Source organism: Moschus berezovskii, chromosome 20, assembly GCF_049115385.1.
Source record: "Moschus berezovskii isolate FMDL1 chromosome 20, NW_MosBer_1.0, whole genome shotgun sequence".
NCBI classification, from domain to species: Eukaryota; Metazoa; Chordata; class Mammalia; order Artiodactyla; family Moschidae; genus Moschus; species Moschus berezovskii.
Genome location: NC_142479.1, coordinates 56,010,017 through 56,026,730, shown reverse-complemented (window position 1 = coordinate 56,026,730; position 16,714 = coordinate 56,010,017). Strand labels below are relative to the sequence as shown.

At 48.8% G+C, this 16,714-nt stretch overlaps 1 protein-coding gene across 1 annotated transcript; it reads right to left on the bottom strand.

Moving 5' to 3' along the window:
- Positions 1–1,219: 1,219 nt before the first annotated feature.
- Positions 1,220–13,758, bottom strand: ASB16 (ankyrin repeat and SOCS box containing 16). Its single transcript, XM_055408003.2, has 5 exons — positions 13,346–13,758; positions 11,011–11,278; positions 8,486–8,978; positions 7,829–7,942; positions 1,220–7,326 (listed from the first exon to the last, which is right to left on the bottom strand). The coding sequence occupies exons 1-5, from the start codon at positions 13,644–13,646 to the stop codon at positions 7,141–7,143; spliced, it is 1,362 nt and encodes a 453-aa protein (XP_055263978.1). The 5' UTR covers positions 13,647–13,758; the 3' UTR covers positions 1,220–7,140.
- Between the last annotated feature and the right edge of the window lie 2,956 nt (positions 13,759–16,714).

Sequence of the window (16,714 nt, the reverse complement as noted above, 5' to 3'; positions counted from 1 at the left end):
CTGGGCTGTAGAGCACAGGCTCGTAGTTGTGGCCATGGGTTTAGTTGCTGTTTGGCATGTGGGATCTTCCTGGATCAGGTATCTGACTTGTGTTTCCTGCACTGGCAGGCAAATTCTTTACCACTGAGCCACCAGGGAAGCCCCTGTCTGACTTCTTTTGATCAATATTATGATTGTGAGGTACTGTTTTAATTTCTCCATAACTCAGTGCTTTCAATGCTGTGGCCCAGGTTCCAACCTTGGTTGGGGAACTAAGATCCCACAAGCGGTATGCCATGGCCAAAAAGAAAATTTTGAAGACTGAGTACAGAGATTTACCAAGTGAAGTTCCAAACAGGATAGCAGGTTCAAGGGCTCTCAATAAATATTTGAGGGAATGAAAAAGCACGGAGTTGAACCACTTAATGTTTTGAGAGTTTATGTGCCAGGTTCTATACTAAGCATTTCACATACATTATCTCAGGGAGCCCTATCAAGTATATCATATTGTATCCACTTTACAGATTTGGAAACTGAGGCTCAGAAAGATCAAATAACTGTCCAAATTATATAATTAGTGGTATAGCTAAAATCAGCCATCTCACTCACTCCTTGCTAAATATACACATAGAGCTTCCTTGATAGCTCAGTTGGTAAAGAATCCACCTGCAATGCAGGAGACCTGGGTTCAATTCCTGAGTTGGGAAGATCCCCTGGAGAAGGGAAAGGCTACTCACTTCAGTATTCTGGCCTGGAGAATACTGGTGTCGTAGAGTTGGTCACGACTAAGCGACTTTTAAGAAAGAAAACGATATATATATATATATATGATGTTATTGTCGATGTTTGGTTTCCTATTCTTTAGCTATTACCATAAAGAGCATCTGGAGTATAATTTCATCCTATGAAAGAAAAAATATTTGTGTATATATATATCCAGAGAAAAAATTGCATTAGAATATAACTTTGTTTCTGTGTGGCCTTCCCAGGTGGCACTAGTGGTAAAGAAACCAATCTGCCAATGCAGGAGACCCAGGAGCCATGTTTTCGATCCCTGGGTCGGGAAGATCTCCTGAAGAAGGGCATGGCAACCCACTTCAATATTCATGCCTGGAGAATCCCATGGACAGAGGAGAACTGGTGGGCTACAGTGCACAGGGTTGCAAAGAGTCAGACACGACTAACGCGACATATATATTGTATTACCATAAAGCATTTCACAGACAGAAAAACAAATATCATATGATATTGCTTATATGTGGAATCTAAAGAAATGGTACAAATGAACTTATTTCCAAAACAGAAGTTGAGTCACAGATGGAAAAAAACAAACGTGGTTACCAGCAGGGGGAAGGAGAAGGGATAAATTGGCAGGTTGGGATTGACATATACGCACTACTATATATAAAATAGATAATTAATAAGAACTTAGTGAATAGTACAGGGAACTCTATTCAATACTCTGTAATAACCTATATGGGAATAGAATCTAAAAAAGAATGGATATATGTGTTATGCATAACTGATTCACTTTTCTATACAGCAGAAACTAACACAACATTGTAAATCAACTATATTCCAGTAAAGTATTAAGAAAGCATTTCACTTGTCAATATTTTTAGAGCATCAGAGAATAGTTTAAATAGATATTCAACAGTATTACCTTCCATGTTGCACTGTAATTTTTAAATTCATCGTCTCATTTGGATACATTCAGATTGTTTTCAGTACTTTGCTGCTTTTTGTTTTGTTTGGCCACGCTGCATAGCATGTAGGATCTTAGCTCAGGGACAGAACCCACACTCCTAGCATTGGAAAAGCAGTGTCTTAACCACTGGACCGCTAGGGAAGTCCACAACTTTTTTTTTGTTGTTGTTGTTTTATTTTTGTTTGGGCTGGGTCTTTGTTGCTGTGCAGGCTTTTCTTTAGTTGGGGTAAGCAGGGGCTATTCTTTGCAGTGCTCGGGCTTCTCATTGCAGTCGCTTTTCTTGTTGTGGGCACTGGCTCTAGGGCACGTGGGCTTCAGTAGTTGCAGCAGGCAAGAATACTGGAGTGGGTAGCCATTTCCTTCTTCAGAGGATCTTCCCGACCTAGGGATCGAACCCTGGTCTCCTGCATTGCAGGTGGATTCTTTACCATCTGAGCCATCAGGAAAGCCCACTACTTTGATTTTAAACTGCACTTTGATAAACATCTTTGATGACGGTTATTTGTACACATCCATGATTTTTTTTTCCCTAGGATAAATTCCTGGAAATAGAATTGCTGGGTCAAAGGATGTTCATTCACATTTTTAATATTTTTGATATATGGTGCTGCGTTGTTCTCTAGAAGGTTGTACCTATTTTCATTCCCATCAACAGTGTGAGGAGAGCCCAACTAATGTTCTTGTCCCCCCCAAACAGTGTAGAGGCTAGAGAGGAACAGGGAATAGACGGGGAGGTTTAGAGAAATATGAGAATCCTGAAGATGTTTATAAGCCACGCGGAAAGAACAGAGGAGAAGGGGAAAAGTGAAGATAAATGCAATCTGAGAAGGGAATCAGTGACTGAGCAGTGGCCTCTGAAGCCAGGAAGGGCTGAGCCAGCAACTAGGGCTTGCCCTGCAGAGGATGTGGGAAATCTGTCTTGCCTACAGCCCCAGATACCTGATCCATCTATTCAGGATTAGGGACATACACCCTATGTTATACAGCATTCCCCATGCTACATGTCATTTTTCATTTTTCTGTCTTACCAATTCTTTGAAGGCAGGAACTACGTTTTGTTTTTATTTCAGTATTCCCAAAGTCTATCCAGTGCCTGCATGCAGTGAATACTTGATAAAAATTTATTAAGCGAATGATAGATGCAACTCAGAGAAGAGAAGATGGGGGAAGAGCTAGGGATGCATTTTGTGAATGTGTACAGCCAAGGATAGGATGCAGTTAAGGGTGTTTTGAGTCCTGCTAAGTCACTCTGACTCTTTGCAACCCTATGAATGGTAGCCTGCAGGCTTCTCTGACCATGGGATTCTCCAGGCAAGAATATGGAATAGGTTGCCATGGCCTGCTCCAGGGGATCTTCCTGACCCAGGGATCAAACCCGCATCTTGCGTCTTGCGTCTTCTGCATTGGGAGATGGGTTCTTTACCACTAGGGCCACCTTTTGAAAGAGGGACTTTTGGGATTAGTGTTTTTCAAGATTTATTATACATATATGTATATACACATACATATATATATCTGGCTGTGGTGGAGCTTCGTTGCTGCATGCAGGCTTTCTCTATTTGCAGTGAGCAGGGACTACTCTTTATTACCGTACATGGGCTTGTTATTATGGTAGCTTCTCTTGTTTCAGAGCACAGGCTCTAGTGCACAGGTTCAGTAGTTGCAGCTCGTGGGCTTTAGAGCGCAGATTCAGTGATTGGCATGTGGGATCTTCCCAGAGCAGTGACCGAACCTATATAACCTGCATTGGCAGACAGATTCTTAAATCACTGGACCACCAGGAAAGCCCTGGGGTTAGGTTTTTGACGGTGGAAGAATTATGAGGGGAAAAGAAAGAATGAAGACTTCAGTTGGGACTATATCACTATCTAAAGCTGGCCTCTTATATGTAATAATCATTTAAAATTAACAAAGTATTTTAGGTCCTTATCTGTTTATTTTTCCTAAAATATTGAACTTGGGTATTTTTATACCTTTATGTCAAATTATGATGGCTATGGAGTGATGAATGTATCTGTGAATCCTGGATGTTGCCTTAACTAAATACATTTATAGTAAATCCATTTTATAAAAAAATCAGAAAATGCTCTTTCCCTAACCACTAGATCAGTTGTTTCATGTTTGCCCATTTGCTAGGCAGAGGGGTGTCTTTTCCTTTAATTTACATTCACTGGATTGCTAGTGAGCTAGCACATTTGTCATGTTTCATCAACCACCTTGTAAATTAACAATTTAGGCCTTTTGCCTTTTCTTCCCTTCAATGTTTCTTTAAATTTCACAAGAATACATGGGTACACCCCTTTGTCAAAAATTCAAATGCAGACCATAAAAAGCCCCACTGGCACAGTTCCTCTCCTCCTCAGAGGAAATTCTTGGGCAGCTGCCTTTCAGGCCTTTTTCTATTCAGCTCCAATCATGAGGTTTGGTTTTGCTTGCTGCACATGTTACATTTCAACCTTGGTAATAGTCTTGGTAATCTTTCCCAAGGCAGTACATGTGCTCGTCACTTGGACTCTATGGCAAGATCTCTCCTGCTGCGGGTATGCCCTTTGTAAGGACTGAATTGTATTCCACAGTGTGGATTGGTTTACCATTTCCCACATGTTGAATTGTTGCAAGCAAGGCTGGGATGAACACTGCCGTGTGTACCAGCCTTTGGTGTAACTGGGGAGCAACTGAAGGGCATTGCTTAATTGCCCATCAAAGAGGCAGTTTCCTTTCTGACTCCCTAGGATGAGCAAGAACTTATGTCTCCAAATTGTCACAGGTACTGCATATTAGTCTTTAACATGTACCGCCCCCCCCAGGAATTCCCTGGTGGTCCAGTGGTTAGGACTTGGTGCTTTCACCACAATGGCCCGATTCAGTCCCTGGTCAGGGAATTAAGATCCTGCAAACTGTATGGCACAGCCAGAAAAAAACAGTCCCTCAATCTAGTAAAAGAATCATATCTTATTGTTGTTTTAATTTGCATTTCCTTAATTACTGGTGAGGTTGGGCACGACCATTCATTACTTTGACAGATATTTGCGTGTCCACTCTCTGCAAGACACTGTACAAGCACCAAGTCAGCAATGGTAAATAAAACAGATGTCATCCCTGCCCTTAGAAATCAAGAAAATGAAATCTTTTAGTGGCAGATACTTTTGTCAACATTTTGCCTTTTACTTGTGTGTATGATTCAGTGCTTTTATAACCAAATTTAAATTTTTTTCTGTATTCAGATAGATGAGTCTTTTTTCTTTTATGCTTTTACATGGAAAAATCTCATCCCAAAATCTGATACATAATCACATGCGTCTTTGGAGCTTTTTAAATTGGGTATCTTGTCATTGTAAGTTAACAGAAAAAGCCACGCTCACTGGGATCTGCCTGCACTAAAGGGGGAGACAGCTTAGCATCCTCCCCTGAGAGTGAGGCTCCTGGCTTGGCCCCAGGACTAAAGGGTATTTCTCTCTCTTCACTTGCCCTTTTGGATCTGTGAAATTAAAGCAAAAATTTCATCCAGAAAGAAGAGGTTGCTACTCTGTATAACGAGGTCGAAGACTATCTTCCAGTTATTGAAAGGAAAAACCTACAGATGCAACTCTCTGCAGAGGAGGGGAGGATGGGCAGCAGCTGGAAGAGGCTGACCCAGGACTCCTAATCCACCTCTACCATGTGATTCCACATGGCAGTGACAGTGGAGAGCCCAGAGACCCTCACCTCAGCAAAGGGAAGGAGAACAGGCTGCTGACAGACACCTCCTCCAGTGGGTACTGCAAATTCAGGGTCTGGAAAGGTTCCTGTTGTACTTTTAAAAAAAAAAACAAAACACAATTTTAAAATTAAGTAATTAATTATTTTTGGTTGTGCTGGGTCTTCGTTGCTGCACACTGGCTTTTTCTAGTTGTGGCAAGTGGAGGCTACTCTAGTTGCAGTGTGTGGGCTTCTCACTGCGGTGGCTTCTCTTGTTGCAGAGCATGGGCTCTTGGTGCGTGGGCTCAGTAGTTGTGGTACATGGGCTTAGTTGTCCCTAGACACATGGGATCTTCCCTGACCAGGGATCAAACCCTTGTTCCCTGCATTGGCTGGTGGATTCTTAACCATTGGACCACCAGGGAAGTCCTCCTGTGTTGTTTTTACACCCTTTTTCCTATCACAAGAGTAACAACTGATCTGTGCAGAAAACTTGGGACTCACAGAAAAGTACAAAGGATGAGGAACAAACACGGAGCAATAGTTATCTCAGGCATATTTCAACCTAACAACAGCCACGCTTTGGTCTGTGCACAAACCATTTATTTGCATTCATAAAAACTGGCTTAGCTTAAAAAGCTTCCTCTTAAGGATGAATAGTGGTAATTTTGACTCTGGGACCAGAGGAGGAAGGGAGAGAGTGGGGGAAAGCTGATGGCTGGTTCTCCTGTCATGGATCCTCAAAGACCACAAAGACCATAGTTTAAGACTCTGTGCATCACTGGGGGGTGGGGAACACAACCATAAATGGGTCGCGGGCATCATGCATTTCTTTCTCCCTCAACAGCCATTTCCTGAAAGGCCTGTTTAAGGAATATAGTCCAATCTCAGTGTCACTGAGGCAGATACAGGTTCCTAAGTAAATAAGTACAATACCAAGTAAATAGTACAATACTACCTACTGGAGTCGAAATAGGCTCTGCAGAGAGAGGGCTATTGGGCTGAGTCTTGAGGATCATATCAGCTTCAACCAGGGCAAAAAAAGATGTACGAAGGGTAGACCAAGCAGAGGGAACAGCACAAGTAGATGCGTGGAAGCTAAGGGGAGAAGCTCATATCTGGCAATCTGGTAACTCATTTGCTAAGGCTGGGTTACAGGAGCCTTAGAAGGGGAAAGCGGGATCAGGAGGCCAGAGAGCTTGGTGGACGCAGGGACTAAATACTTATTCTGCCTTGTTGAGTTTTGATATTAGCCTGAAGGTAGTGTAGAGCCACTGAAGGTCATGATCGGAGCTCTGATTCCCGAAGGTCATTCCAGCATCCTTGCAGGGCATGGGGATTTCAAGACCAGTCAGTGAGGTCCTCCCTCAAGGTGACAAAGGTAGATCGGGCATTGGCAGTACAGCTAGAGGCAGAGTCTGTCCCTCTTGAGGAGGCTGAATGGGTACATTGGGAGCAGGGGAGAAGGGATGACAAGATCACTTCCTCCTGGCTTGGGGTCTGCCTGGATGGAGGGGCCATCATCCACTTAGACAAAGGAGGAGGATGCGGGCAAAGGTTGAATCTGCAGACCTTCCCATTGGAGAGAGGACCTGAAGTTCAGGTCAGGCTGGAGGTCAGCAGGTGGCTCAAGAAGCCAATAAATGGATGAGCTGGCCCCGGAGGACATGTGAACGACAGTGTGGACAAGAAGGTCAGAGACGGGTCCTCCAGGGTTGGGAGGGATGAATGATGGAGGGGGCAGGACAAGCTCTGGGAATGGCTGGGCATGGGGCTCACTGGATACGCCCCTCCACACGCAGCAGCAAGTAGTCCTTGAGGAGCGGGGGCAGTGGGAGGCAGGAGGCAGCCTGTCGGCAACGGCTACCCAGTTGAGCACGCACAGCCAGCCGGGCCAGGTGCTGCAGCCGTCTTGGCTGGTTCACCATGCTCAGGGCTGAGCTGTAGAAGGCTTCATGCTCCTAGGCCAGGAGTGGAACAGGGTCAGATGGCCCAACACCCTGACTCTGCCCATCCCTCTGGGGGTGACCTAGTGCTGGGGTCCTGAGATTCTACAACATGGATCCACCTGGGCATGTAATGTATCTCATAGGACTCAGAACCAAAGGCCCTGCAGGGGTCACAGGAGCTGAGACCATACTGCAGGGCAGGGTCTCAGCCATGTCTACACCCACCTCCCCCAACTCCAACAGTGCTGTCTACTGAGTTAGAGATGCCTGATAAATGTCTATACTGATGCAGGTAAGAGAGAGGCTAGAGAGAGGTGTGTGTAATTAAAGGTTGTTCTAAGCTGCCAGGGGGCAGGGAACCCAGAGGTTTCACTCTGCCCATCCTCCTCCAGCCCAGGGTTCCCCTTGCTCCTGCTTTCAGGAAGCCCATCCAGTGGGTATAGGCCTAGGGTTCACCCTTCTCTCTACCTCCCCCAGAGCCCAGGAAGGAGCTGTGCCGGTGGGGTGGACATACCTGCCACAACTCGGGGAGCACGGCCTCCACCCAGGTATCACAGGATGGGACACAAGGGTAGGCATTAAGCAGGACTTCTAGGGCCCGAGGGAAGTTGGCACAGTGTCTCAGCATCTAGAAACCAAAAGAGATTCTTAAGGGCACCATGCTTCTACCAACCAGCCTGGGCCACTATGCTGCTGCTGCTGCTGCTAAGTCGCTTCAGTCGTGTCCGACTCTGTGCGACCCCATAGACGGCAGCCCACCAGGCTCCTGTCCCTGGGATTCTCCAGGCAAGAATGCTGGAGTGGGTTGCCATTTCCTTCTCCAATGCATGAAAGTGAAAAGTGAAAGTGCAGTCGCTCAGTCGTGTCTGACTCTTAGCGACCCCATGGACTACAGCCCACCAGGCTCCTCCATCCATGGGATTTTCCAGGCAAGAGGACTGGAGTGGGTTGCCGTTGCCTTCTCAGTTTATTCCACATTTCAAGTGTGTTCCATTCTCTTTGGGGGCTTTTTTATCTGTTGGACATTCTCCTCTATAACTCTCGCTGGTCCTTCCCAAGATGGGGACCAACCTCTGGCATAGACAATGGGCTCTTTATCTTTTGGCCTCTCTTCCCCGGTGGCTGGGCAATTCCAGTTCCAGGCACCCCCTGCCCGCCAGGAGCCTCTCACCTCTGGGCGCACAGGCTGGGCCCCATAGTCCAGCAGCGCGGCAAAGAGGACCTCGGGCTCCCAGTTGGGGGCATCCTGGACAGCCTGCAGTGCGCAGTCCATGGGCGTGTGGCCCGCCCCGTTGGGGACCGCCGCGCAGGCCCCGTGGTGCAGCAGCAGCTCTGCCAGGCCCCCGCAACCGTTGGCACAGGCGTTGTGCAGCGGCGTGTGGCGCTTGCGTCCGGCCGCCCGGGCATCGGCCCCAGCCTCCAGAAGCCGGCGCGCGGCGGCCAGGTGGCGACGGCTGCTGCTCGGCCCCTCGGCCCCAGCGCACGCCGCGTTCAGGGCCGTCTCGCCCTGGCTGGTGCGCAGGTTCACATCAGCGCCGTGCTCCAGGTAGAGAGCCACGTGCTCCTCCAGGCCGCGCGCTGCCGCCACGTGCAGGGGCGTCACCTCGCTGTCTCGCGCAGCCAAGTTCACAGTCGCTCCCGCCTCCAGCAGCAGCTTGGCGCACCTGGGGGCAGGGTACAAGGCTCCTGAGGCAAGTCCTGTCATCTCTGACCCCTTCTTCCCACCCATCTTGGCTCAGGCGAGCCTGGTGACCACCGCTAGACTCATGGAGGCCCCATGACTAGACAGAAGAGCAGGACGGCCCACCCAAGCCACCTGGAGCATTTCGGTTTTCAGCCCAGAAAGGTTGTGGTGCAGCCCAGGACACACAGCAAGTTAGTGACTGCAGGGGAATTAATACTCACTGCCTGAGACTGTCCCTCCCAGAATGCAACCTGACTCCCCCATCAGATTGGGACCCCAAGACCTGGTTCTGAATCACTTGTGAGTGGTCTCTCCTAACATTTTGATAGTCACTTTTCAAAAAATGTTTTGAAAACCCACTAATCTGTACACTATGAAGTGTAGAAAATTGAGTGTAACCCTTCCCCCGCCCCCACCAAATAGAAATAGAAGTCCTAATTAGTCAAAGAAAAAAAAAAGTCTGAAGTCCTAATTAGTATTTTCTTCCTGCCTCCAAACATGAAGGGCTCCCCAAATATGAAGACCACCCTTCTTGAACAGCCACACTCACTCCAGAATAGGAAAGGCACTTGGGTGTCCCCCTTACTCTACTCCCTCTAGAGAAAACAACCAAACCCAAACAACCAAAACCAGATTTTAGGGAGCACAGTCTACAGGGAACACAGCTTTAGGGAACACTGGTTCAGTCTTCTAGTTCCTGGAAAAATTATAGGTGAAATACTGTTGAGGCAAATACACATCATTGAACCACCACGGGGTAAACCAAACATGCCTGCAAACTAAATTAATGATGACACTAAACTAACAGTAATTTTAAAAGTCAGAACAGTAGCCACTGGAAACTCAGGAGCAGATCCGTCAGACTCCAACGAAACCCTGATGACCAAGTGTCATTCCCCAAAACAGAGTTCCAGCTCCCTTCAGTGCATGCTCAGGGACCAAGAGTTGAGCAGCATCTAGCCAGCCACAAACTATGTAATTTATTTCCTTGGTAAATTCTAATCATAGACTAATTTTTGTTTCTATTGTATACACTAAATTTAAATAACTCCAAGAAGCTCGCTCAGTCAGGTTCCATTCTCATTGCACTTAAAAGGATTAAGTCTGGACTTCCCTGGTGGTCCAGTGGTTGGAATTTACCTGCCAATGCAGGGGACATGGGTTTGATTCCTCTTCCGGGAAGATTCCACATGCCACGGAGCAACTAAGCCTGTGTGCCACAACTACTGAACCCACGTGCCACAGCTACTGAAGCCTGTGTGCCTAGAGCCTGTGCTCAAAGAGAAGCCACCCCAATGAGAAGCCCAAGTGCTGCAACTAGAGAGTAGCCCCTATTCACCACAACTAGAGAAAGCTGTTAGGCAGCAAAGGAGACCCAGTGCAGCCAGAAATAAAAACTGGGGGGAAAAAAGGATCAAGTCTGCTAGAAAGTACACCACGTGCCCATAAAAACTCAAGAAAGGACTGGAAATTTTCTATCATTTCTGGGTCTTTCACTGATCTAGATCTGGGGAGAGGGCCCCAGCACTGCGGCTGTGGAATGTCTTCCAGGAGCCCTTGACTCCTTACTTACCCTTGCCAGCCCTATCTGTGGGCCTGACTTGTAAAAGTGCAAATACCATCATGTAGAGGGTCCAAGAACCTGCTGACCTTAAAAAGGTGGGAAGAGGAGGTGTGCCTCATATTAAGATGGGAAAGCGCTGGGTCAGATCTTTCTTGATGCCTACCTCTACACAACTAGGAATGTGGCTGCAAAGGGTTCCCAGGCAATAGGAAACTACAGTTGAAAAGAATTTTCCCCCAAAGCAACAGGGCTTCTGCTTCCTGGGCTTAGCTGATGTGACCTTGGAGAGGTCACTAAACCTTTCTGAGTCTCAGTTTTATCCTCATAGGGTGAGACCTGTTTCCCAAGCTGCTGTGAGGAGATGTTTTCTGTTATGTGAGCTAGAGACACACACACACACATGCACACACTCCGCCTCCCCAAACCATCTCAACCCCTGGACACCTACTGTAAGGACTCGGGGACTGTGCAGAGGTGCAAGGGGGTTGTGCCTTCCTCAGACAACACGTTGACCTTGGCGCCGAAGGTCACCAGCAACTGCACACAGTCAAACTGGGCCCGGGCACAGGCCTCGTGCAAGGCTGCCCGGCCCCCAACCCGAGCATCCAGCTCAGCTCCCTGCCGGATCAGGTAGCGGGCGCAGTTGGTGTAGCCTCGGGCAGCAGCAATGGTGAGAGGTGCAGTGTGCTTGGCCTTGGGGGTCAGCACCCAGAACCCTGGAGAGAGCAGGCAGTTTTAGAGGGGTGGATATGAGGCCAGCAGGCAGGGCATGCTGTCGTGTACAACTCTGCACGTTGGGCTGAGCACAAACCCTGTGCCTATCTGTACCTGTGGAGAGCGGCTCCCTCAAGCCCCGATTTGGAAGTGTAATCTGGAACAGCCTTTTAGAACAGTTTGTCAGTCTGTGAAAAACATATGTGTCATAGAAAGAAACATTTAATTGATCTTTTTTTTTGGCCCTACTGAGCAGCTTGTGGGATCTTAGTTCCCTGACCAGGGATTGAACCTGGGCCCTGACAGTAAGAGTGCTGAGTCCTAACCACTAATCTGCCAGTAAACTCCCTTACTTGCTCTTTAAAACTACAAGGGCAGCTAAGGAGGTGAATCCTATTAAGGAAACTTCTGGGTCTTTGAGCTGCTGGTGGAGTCCTTGGCTCTTTTTGTTAACTTGGGTGCTCTAATATTTGGGAGGGGAAGGAGTTATGCACAGGAGGGCCTGGAACTGACTTGGGGAGTAGCCAGAGGAAAGCTGAAGAAGTCCTAGGATATTCCTGGCGTGGGGAGGGTGGGGTGAAAGTGTGGGGAAGGGTGGAGGGCGGGGGATAAGAGCTGGGTGTGGGGACAGGAAGGGTAGGAGGAGGGGTTGATCGTAGGACTGGTGTTGGATCCAAATTGGAGAAATAGCCAAGGTCTTGTTCAAAGGACATAGATGCCTAATATCTGACTGTCAGTTGTGTGCATTGTAGTGAAGTGAACCCCTGGGTTTCCTAAATCTTGGGTAAAACATGCTTTGTTTTTTAAGATTGAAATCAAGGCCAAGTTCCATTTGGGAGATGGGAGATGTGCTGCAGAATGAGACCGAGATGCCCTGGGTGGGGTCACATCTCTAATAGCTGAAGGACTTTGGAGCCAGTGGTGACTAACAGCATAAATTCTTCAAGGATTTTGAACCCCCAAATCCATAGGTGGGGTTGAGGCAATTTCCTGTTAATCAGTTTTTCTTTTTTGTGTGTGTTGGTTTTTATTCCCTCTTTTTGGTCTTTTTTTTCTTTTCTCCTGTCAATCTTAAGAATGGAACCATCTTTTTTTAAAATTAGTTTTTATTGGCAGATAGTTGATTTATTATCATTTGGTTTACATGGACAAATACTCTGGTCAAAATAGATCATATTGTTATTTAAAGTAGATTTTTTTAAAGGAACCTAATCTAACCAATCTATTGGGTTTCCCTGGGTGGCCTAGAGGGTAAAGAATCTACCTGCAATGCAGAAGACCCGTGTTTGATCCTTGGGTTGGGAAGATCCCCTGGAAAAGGAAATGGCAACCCACTCCAGTATTCTTGCCTGGAAAATCCCATGCACAGAAGAGCCTGGTGGGGTCTCAAAGAGTCGGACATGACTGAGAGACTAACACTGTTATGGGCTAACCATACAATAGAATTCATGCATCTATTTAAAATATTATATGGACTTAATGGTTATTGCCACAGAAACAAGTTACATGAAAAAAATCAGGCTATAAATAACATCTGGTGTATAATTTCATTCTATGAGAGAAAAAATATTTGTGTGGATGTATATCCAGAGAAAAAAATTGCATTAGAATATAACTGTATTTCTATGTGGGCTTCCCAGGTGGCGCTAGTGGTAAAGAACCCTCCTGCCAATACAAGAGACTCAAGAGACACGGGTTCGATCCCTGGGTCTTGAAGATCCCCTGGAGAAGGAAATAGCAACCCACTCCAGTATTCTTGCCTGGAGAATCCCATGGATAGAGGGGCCTGGCAGGCTATAGTCCATAGAGTCGCAAAGAGTCAGACTTGACACACATACATGTATTTCTATGTAATTCCAACAACATGTTAATATAACCTTAATTCTGAAAAGACATACAAACCACTAAGTATGCCTCAGTTCTGTTTAGGAGGGATCTAAAATGGGCAGTGGGAGGGGATGGTCTATTCTCTGGTCGGGAGAGGGGAGATTGGGCCCAGGCTCTCTCCCATCCCCACCCTTACCTTTCTCCCTAACACTCCTCTTCTGCCCCCACCGGGTGCTCCTTACCCTGTTCAGCTGACCAGGCCAGCTGGTTGCTCACAGTCTCCACAATCATGTTGGCAGCGTCTTCATCTTGGAACAGGGCTTGGATCTGCTGCAGGTCACCGGAGAACAAAGCATTGTGCACAGCTGGGTCCCGGCAGGAGCGGCGTGGCCTAGTGAGCCGGGCCTGGGAACTTGGGGGGCATCTTTGGCTCCGGCACTGCTGGGCTGCTGCCCGCCGCCGGTCCTCCCATTCCAGCCACTCCCGCTGCAGGCGGAGAGAGCGCAGGGTGGAGGAGGTGAAGGGGAAGGTCTCCTCCGCCATGGCAGGGGTGCCCAGGGTGGGGGATCCAGGAGTCTGGGTGGCAGCAGCTGGGCAGGGCTGGTTCCCTCGCCTGACTGCCACCCTTGCTCTGAGGAGCCACCCTGCCCCCTCACCCGTGACCCAGAGAAAGGAGCAGCTGAGGCTATAAATAGGCCCTTCGCTGCTCTGGTAAACAGAGCTTGCCCAGAGTCATGATCTTAGTGCAGAGAAGGTGTTGGGCCAACCCCCAGCCCAGGGTTGGGATGGTCCCTGTGGATACCCTCTGACTGGGGAGCCGGCCCCCAGCTGAACCCCAGGTCTGCATTCTCCCACTTCTCTGGAGTATCTTGGGTTGGCCAGGTCCAAGGTTAATGAATCAATCAGGGAAATGGACTGGACAGGCCTCTTTGATGTTGGCTGGAGACCAGACCCCAGCCCAGGAAATACTGGCAGGTCACATCAGAGTTCCAACAGCTCTGCTCAGCATCTGTATTAACAACACTAACTCTGCACATACAGCCCCAGGGCTTTACGATACTTAGATTGCTTCTATATCCACCTTTACTCAGATCACCATACAGATTTCCTGGCTCCCCCTGGGTAAACAGCAACCTTGGTTTTGACAATAAATTATATGATCAGGCTGATTATCACAGTTTGAACACCTCTGAGATGGGTGGTCTTATGTCTGTTTCATGAAAGGGGCACTTAAGGCTTAGCAAGGTGAAACCACTTGCTCAAGGTCACAGCTTGTGAGGGGGAGCCAGGCTGGGATCCTGTGTGTCTGACTCCAGAGATGGAGTGATTCAGTAAGGGCGCCTCTCCCCACCTTCCAAGCAGGACAGCATGGTCCCTAACACTGCCTTCAGTGAATCTTGGTTAGGGTTTTCTTGTTTGATTTCCCCTAGCTCCTAAAAGGGCTCACATGCTGCCTGAGGAGGACCAAGAGCTTGACCTCACAACTCTGGGGACCATGGAGACCTTCAAGCTGCAAAACCACTCACCCAAAGTGGCTCTGCTGTCAGGAGCCTCTAGGGGGAGGAATGAGGCCGTGAAACAGCACTAGCTGCTGTGGGTTCCAAGCAGTGAAGGGGAGGGCGGGAGGGAGGCTGGCCAATCCTGGCCGCAGAAGCTCTCCTCAGCTCCTGGGTGGAGGGTGGCCTCTCGGCCCCTCAGGGTCGGCCTGTTCCCATCCTGCCCTGACTGCAGGTGCACGCCCTGGCTGTCCCAGTCCACACACACACACACACACGTGCGCGCGCACACACGTGCTCTCCACCTCATTCTCACATTTTCAGTTACCATCTCAAGACTTTTAACCTGGACCAGCCTAGCCTCCTACCTGATGTCCCCTCTTCTGCTCCACTGCCCATAGGGAAGGATCTGTCTGAAATGGTTCATTTCCCAGCTTAAAAACGTTTGCTGACTTCTGCTCTCTCCCACTAACCCCCATGCCCTGGTTTGGCTCCACGTCAGGAACCATTCCCCTCACATTTCCTCGCCCTTCCCTGCCGTTCCCTCCGCTTGTAAGTCCCTTCTGACTCATCCTTCAAAGTCCACCTCAAAGGCCACCTGCTCTGGGAGACACCTGCTCAGGTCTCCCACCCCTGAGATTCCAGCCCCTCCCCCATCCATGCTCCTGGAGGACCTAATGTGTGCCCATGGCTTGCTGCCCTGGATGTGGGCTCCAGAGCAGGACCTGAATGGGTTCAGTTGGGTTTCTGGTTTCCAGCAGGACGTGGCCCACAGTAGGTCTTGTTGCAGGCTGGCCTCCTATGTGCAGCACTTTGACTGAAGGCCCCCGTTCTCCGCCAGAGCAGACACGCATCTGCCTGCCCACGTGTGTGGCAGCAGCCTGGGTTGTTTCTGGCTCTGCCTTTACCCTGCTGTTCACCCACTCTGGCCCCAGCTTCTTGGTGGTATTCCAGGGTGGAGGATCCCAGAGAAGCAATGAGATCATGCCCAGCGAGGGCTTGGAGATCCTCAGAGAAAGGCGCCTCTATAAATGCAGGTGTGATTAACCCTGTTGGCACTCATTTGGTGTTTTAATTGCCCCACCAACGGCCCGGCTGAGCACCCACAGCTGGGTTCCCAGGGTTGGGAGCTGGCAAGGTGGGTGGGGCCATGAGGGGCCTTCTCTGAGGTTCACAGCAGTCATTGTGAGCGGGGCCTGAGGCTGCACTGACCTCCCCAGCCTCTCTGCAGCCTTCTTGCCACAGGCCTGAAGGTGCTGACTACAGCTCAGTCCCCAGAGACACCATATGTTCTGTGTCCTGTCCTTAGCCTTAACTTCCTGAGGGCAGAAAAACTATGCACAGCATTCACTTCCTGAGGCCTTTACTTCAACCCACACATGAACCCACAGGGAGCCCAGTTTTACTGGCAGAAACAGGGCCAGGTGACTGGATACCCAGCCTGTCTTCTGGGAGCTCAGAGCCTGTGGGGTGATGAAATACACAAGAAACGAGGGCATTGATCAAGATGGCTAAGAGTGAAGAACAGAGCTCCAAGGGGCTGAGGGGGGATGGGTACACAGGCCGGGGGAATGGGTGGTTTAGATGCACGAAGACCACTGGAGTAGAAGGGCTCTGGCCCAGATCTAAGCTGGGGAGGCAGAGCTGGGGAGTTAGCAGTGGGGGAAGAGAAGGAAGTATGTGGTGTGCTCAGGTGTTCAGTCACCAAGTCATGTCTGACTCTTCCTGAACCTACGGACTACAGCCCTCTAGGCTTCCTGGTCCCTCACCATTTTCTGGAGTCTGCCCAAACTCATGTCCATGGAATCGGTGAAGCCATCCAACCACCTCAGGTAGGTGTTCAAGCAGAAAGACTAAGTGAGAGTGTGAAAGGGCAGAGCTGGTGAATTAGCTCCTGCCTGTTCCCAGGCTTGGGCCACAAAAGCCTTCTAGAAGAGTCCCACTGCCACCAGTCACCAGGTGAACATGGAGTTCCTAAGGCACTCGATCCCTTCCGCTTTGAGGCTGGGATCCATGGGATCTCTTTGGAAACAGGGAAAATAATACCTTCCCCAGAGCAGTGCCAAGTCTATTGGAGGCCCCGACTCACAGCTGCCTGATGAAAACCGAGGCAGA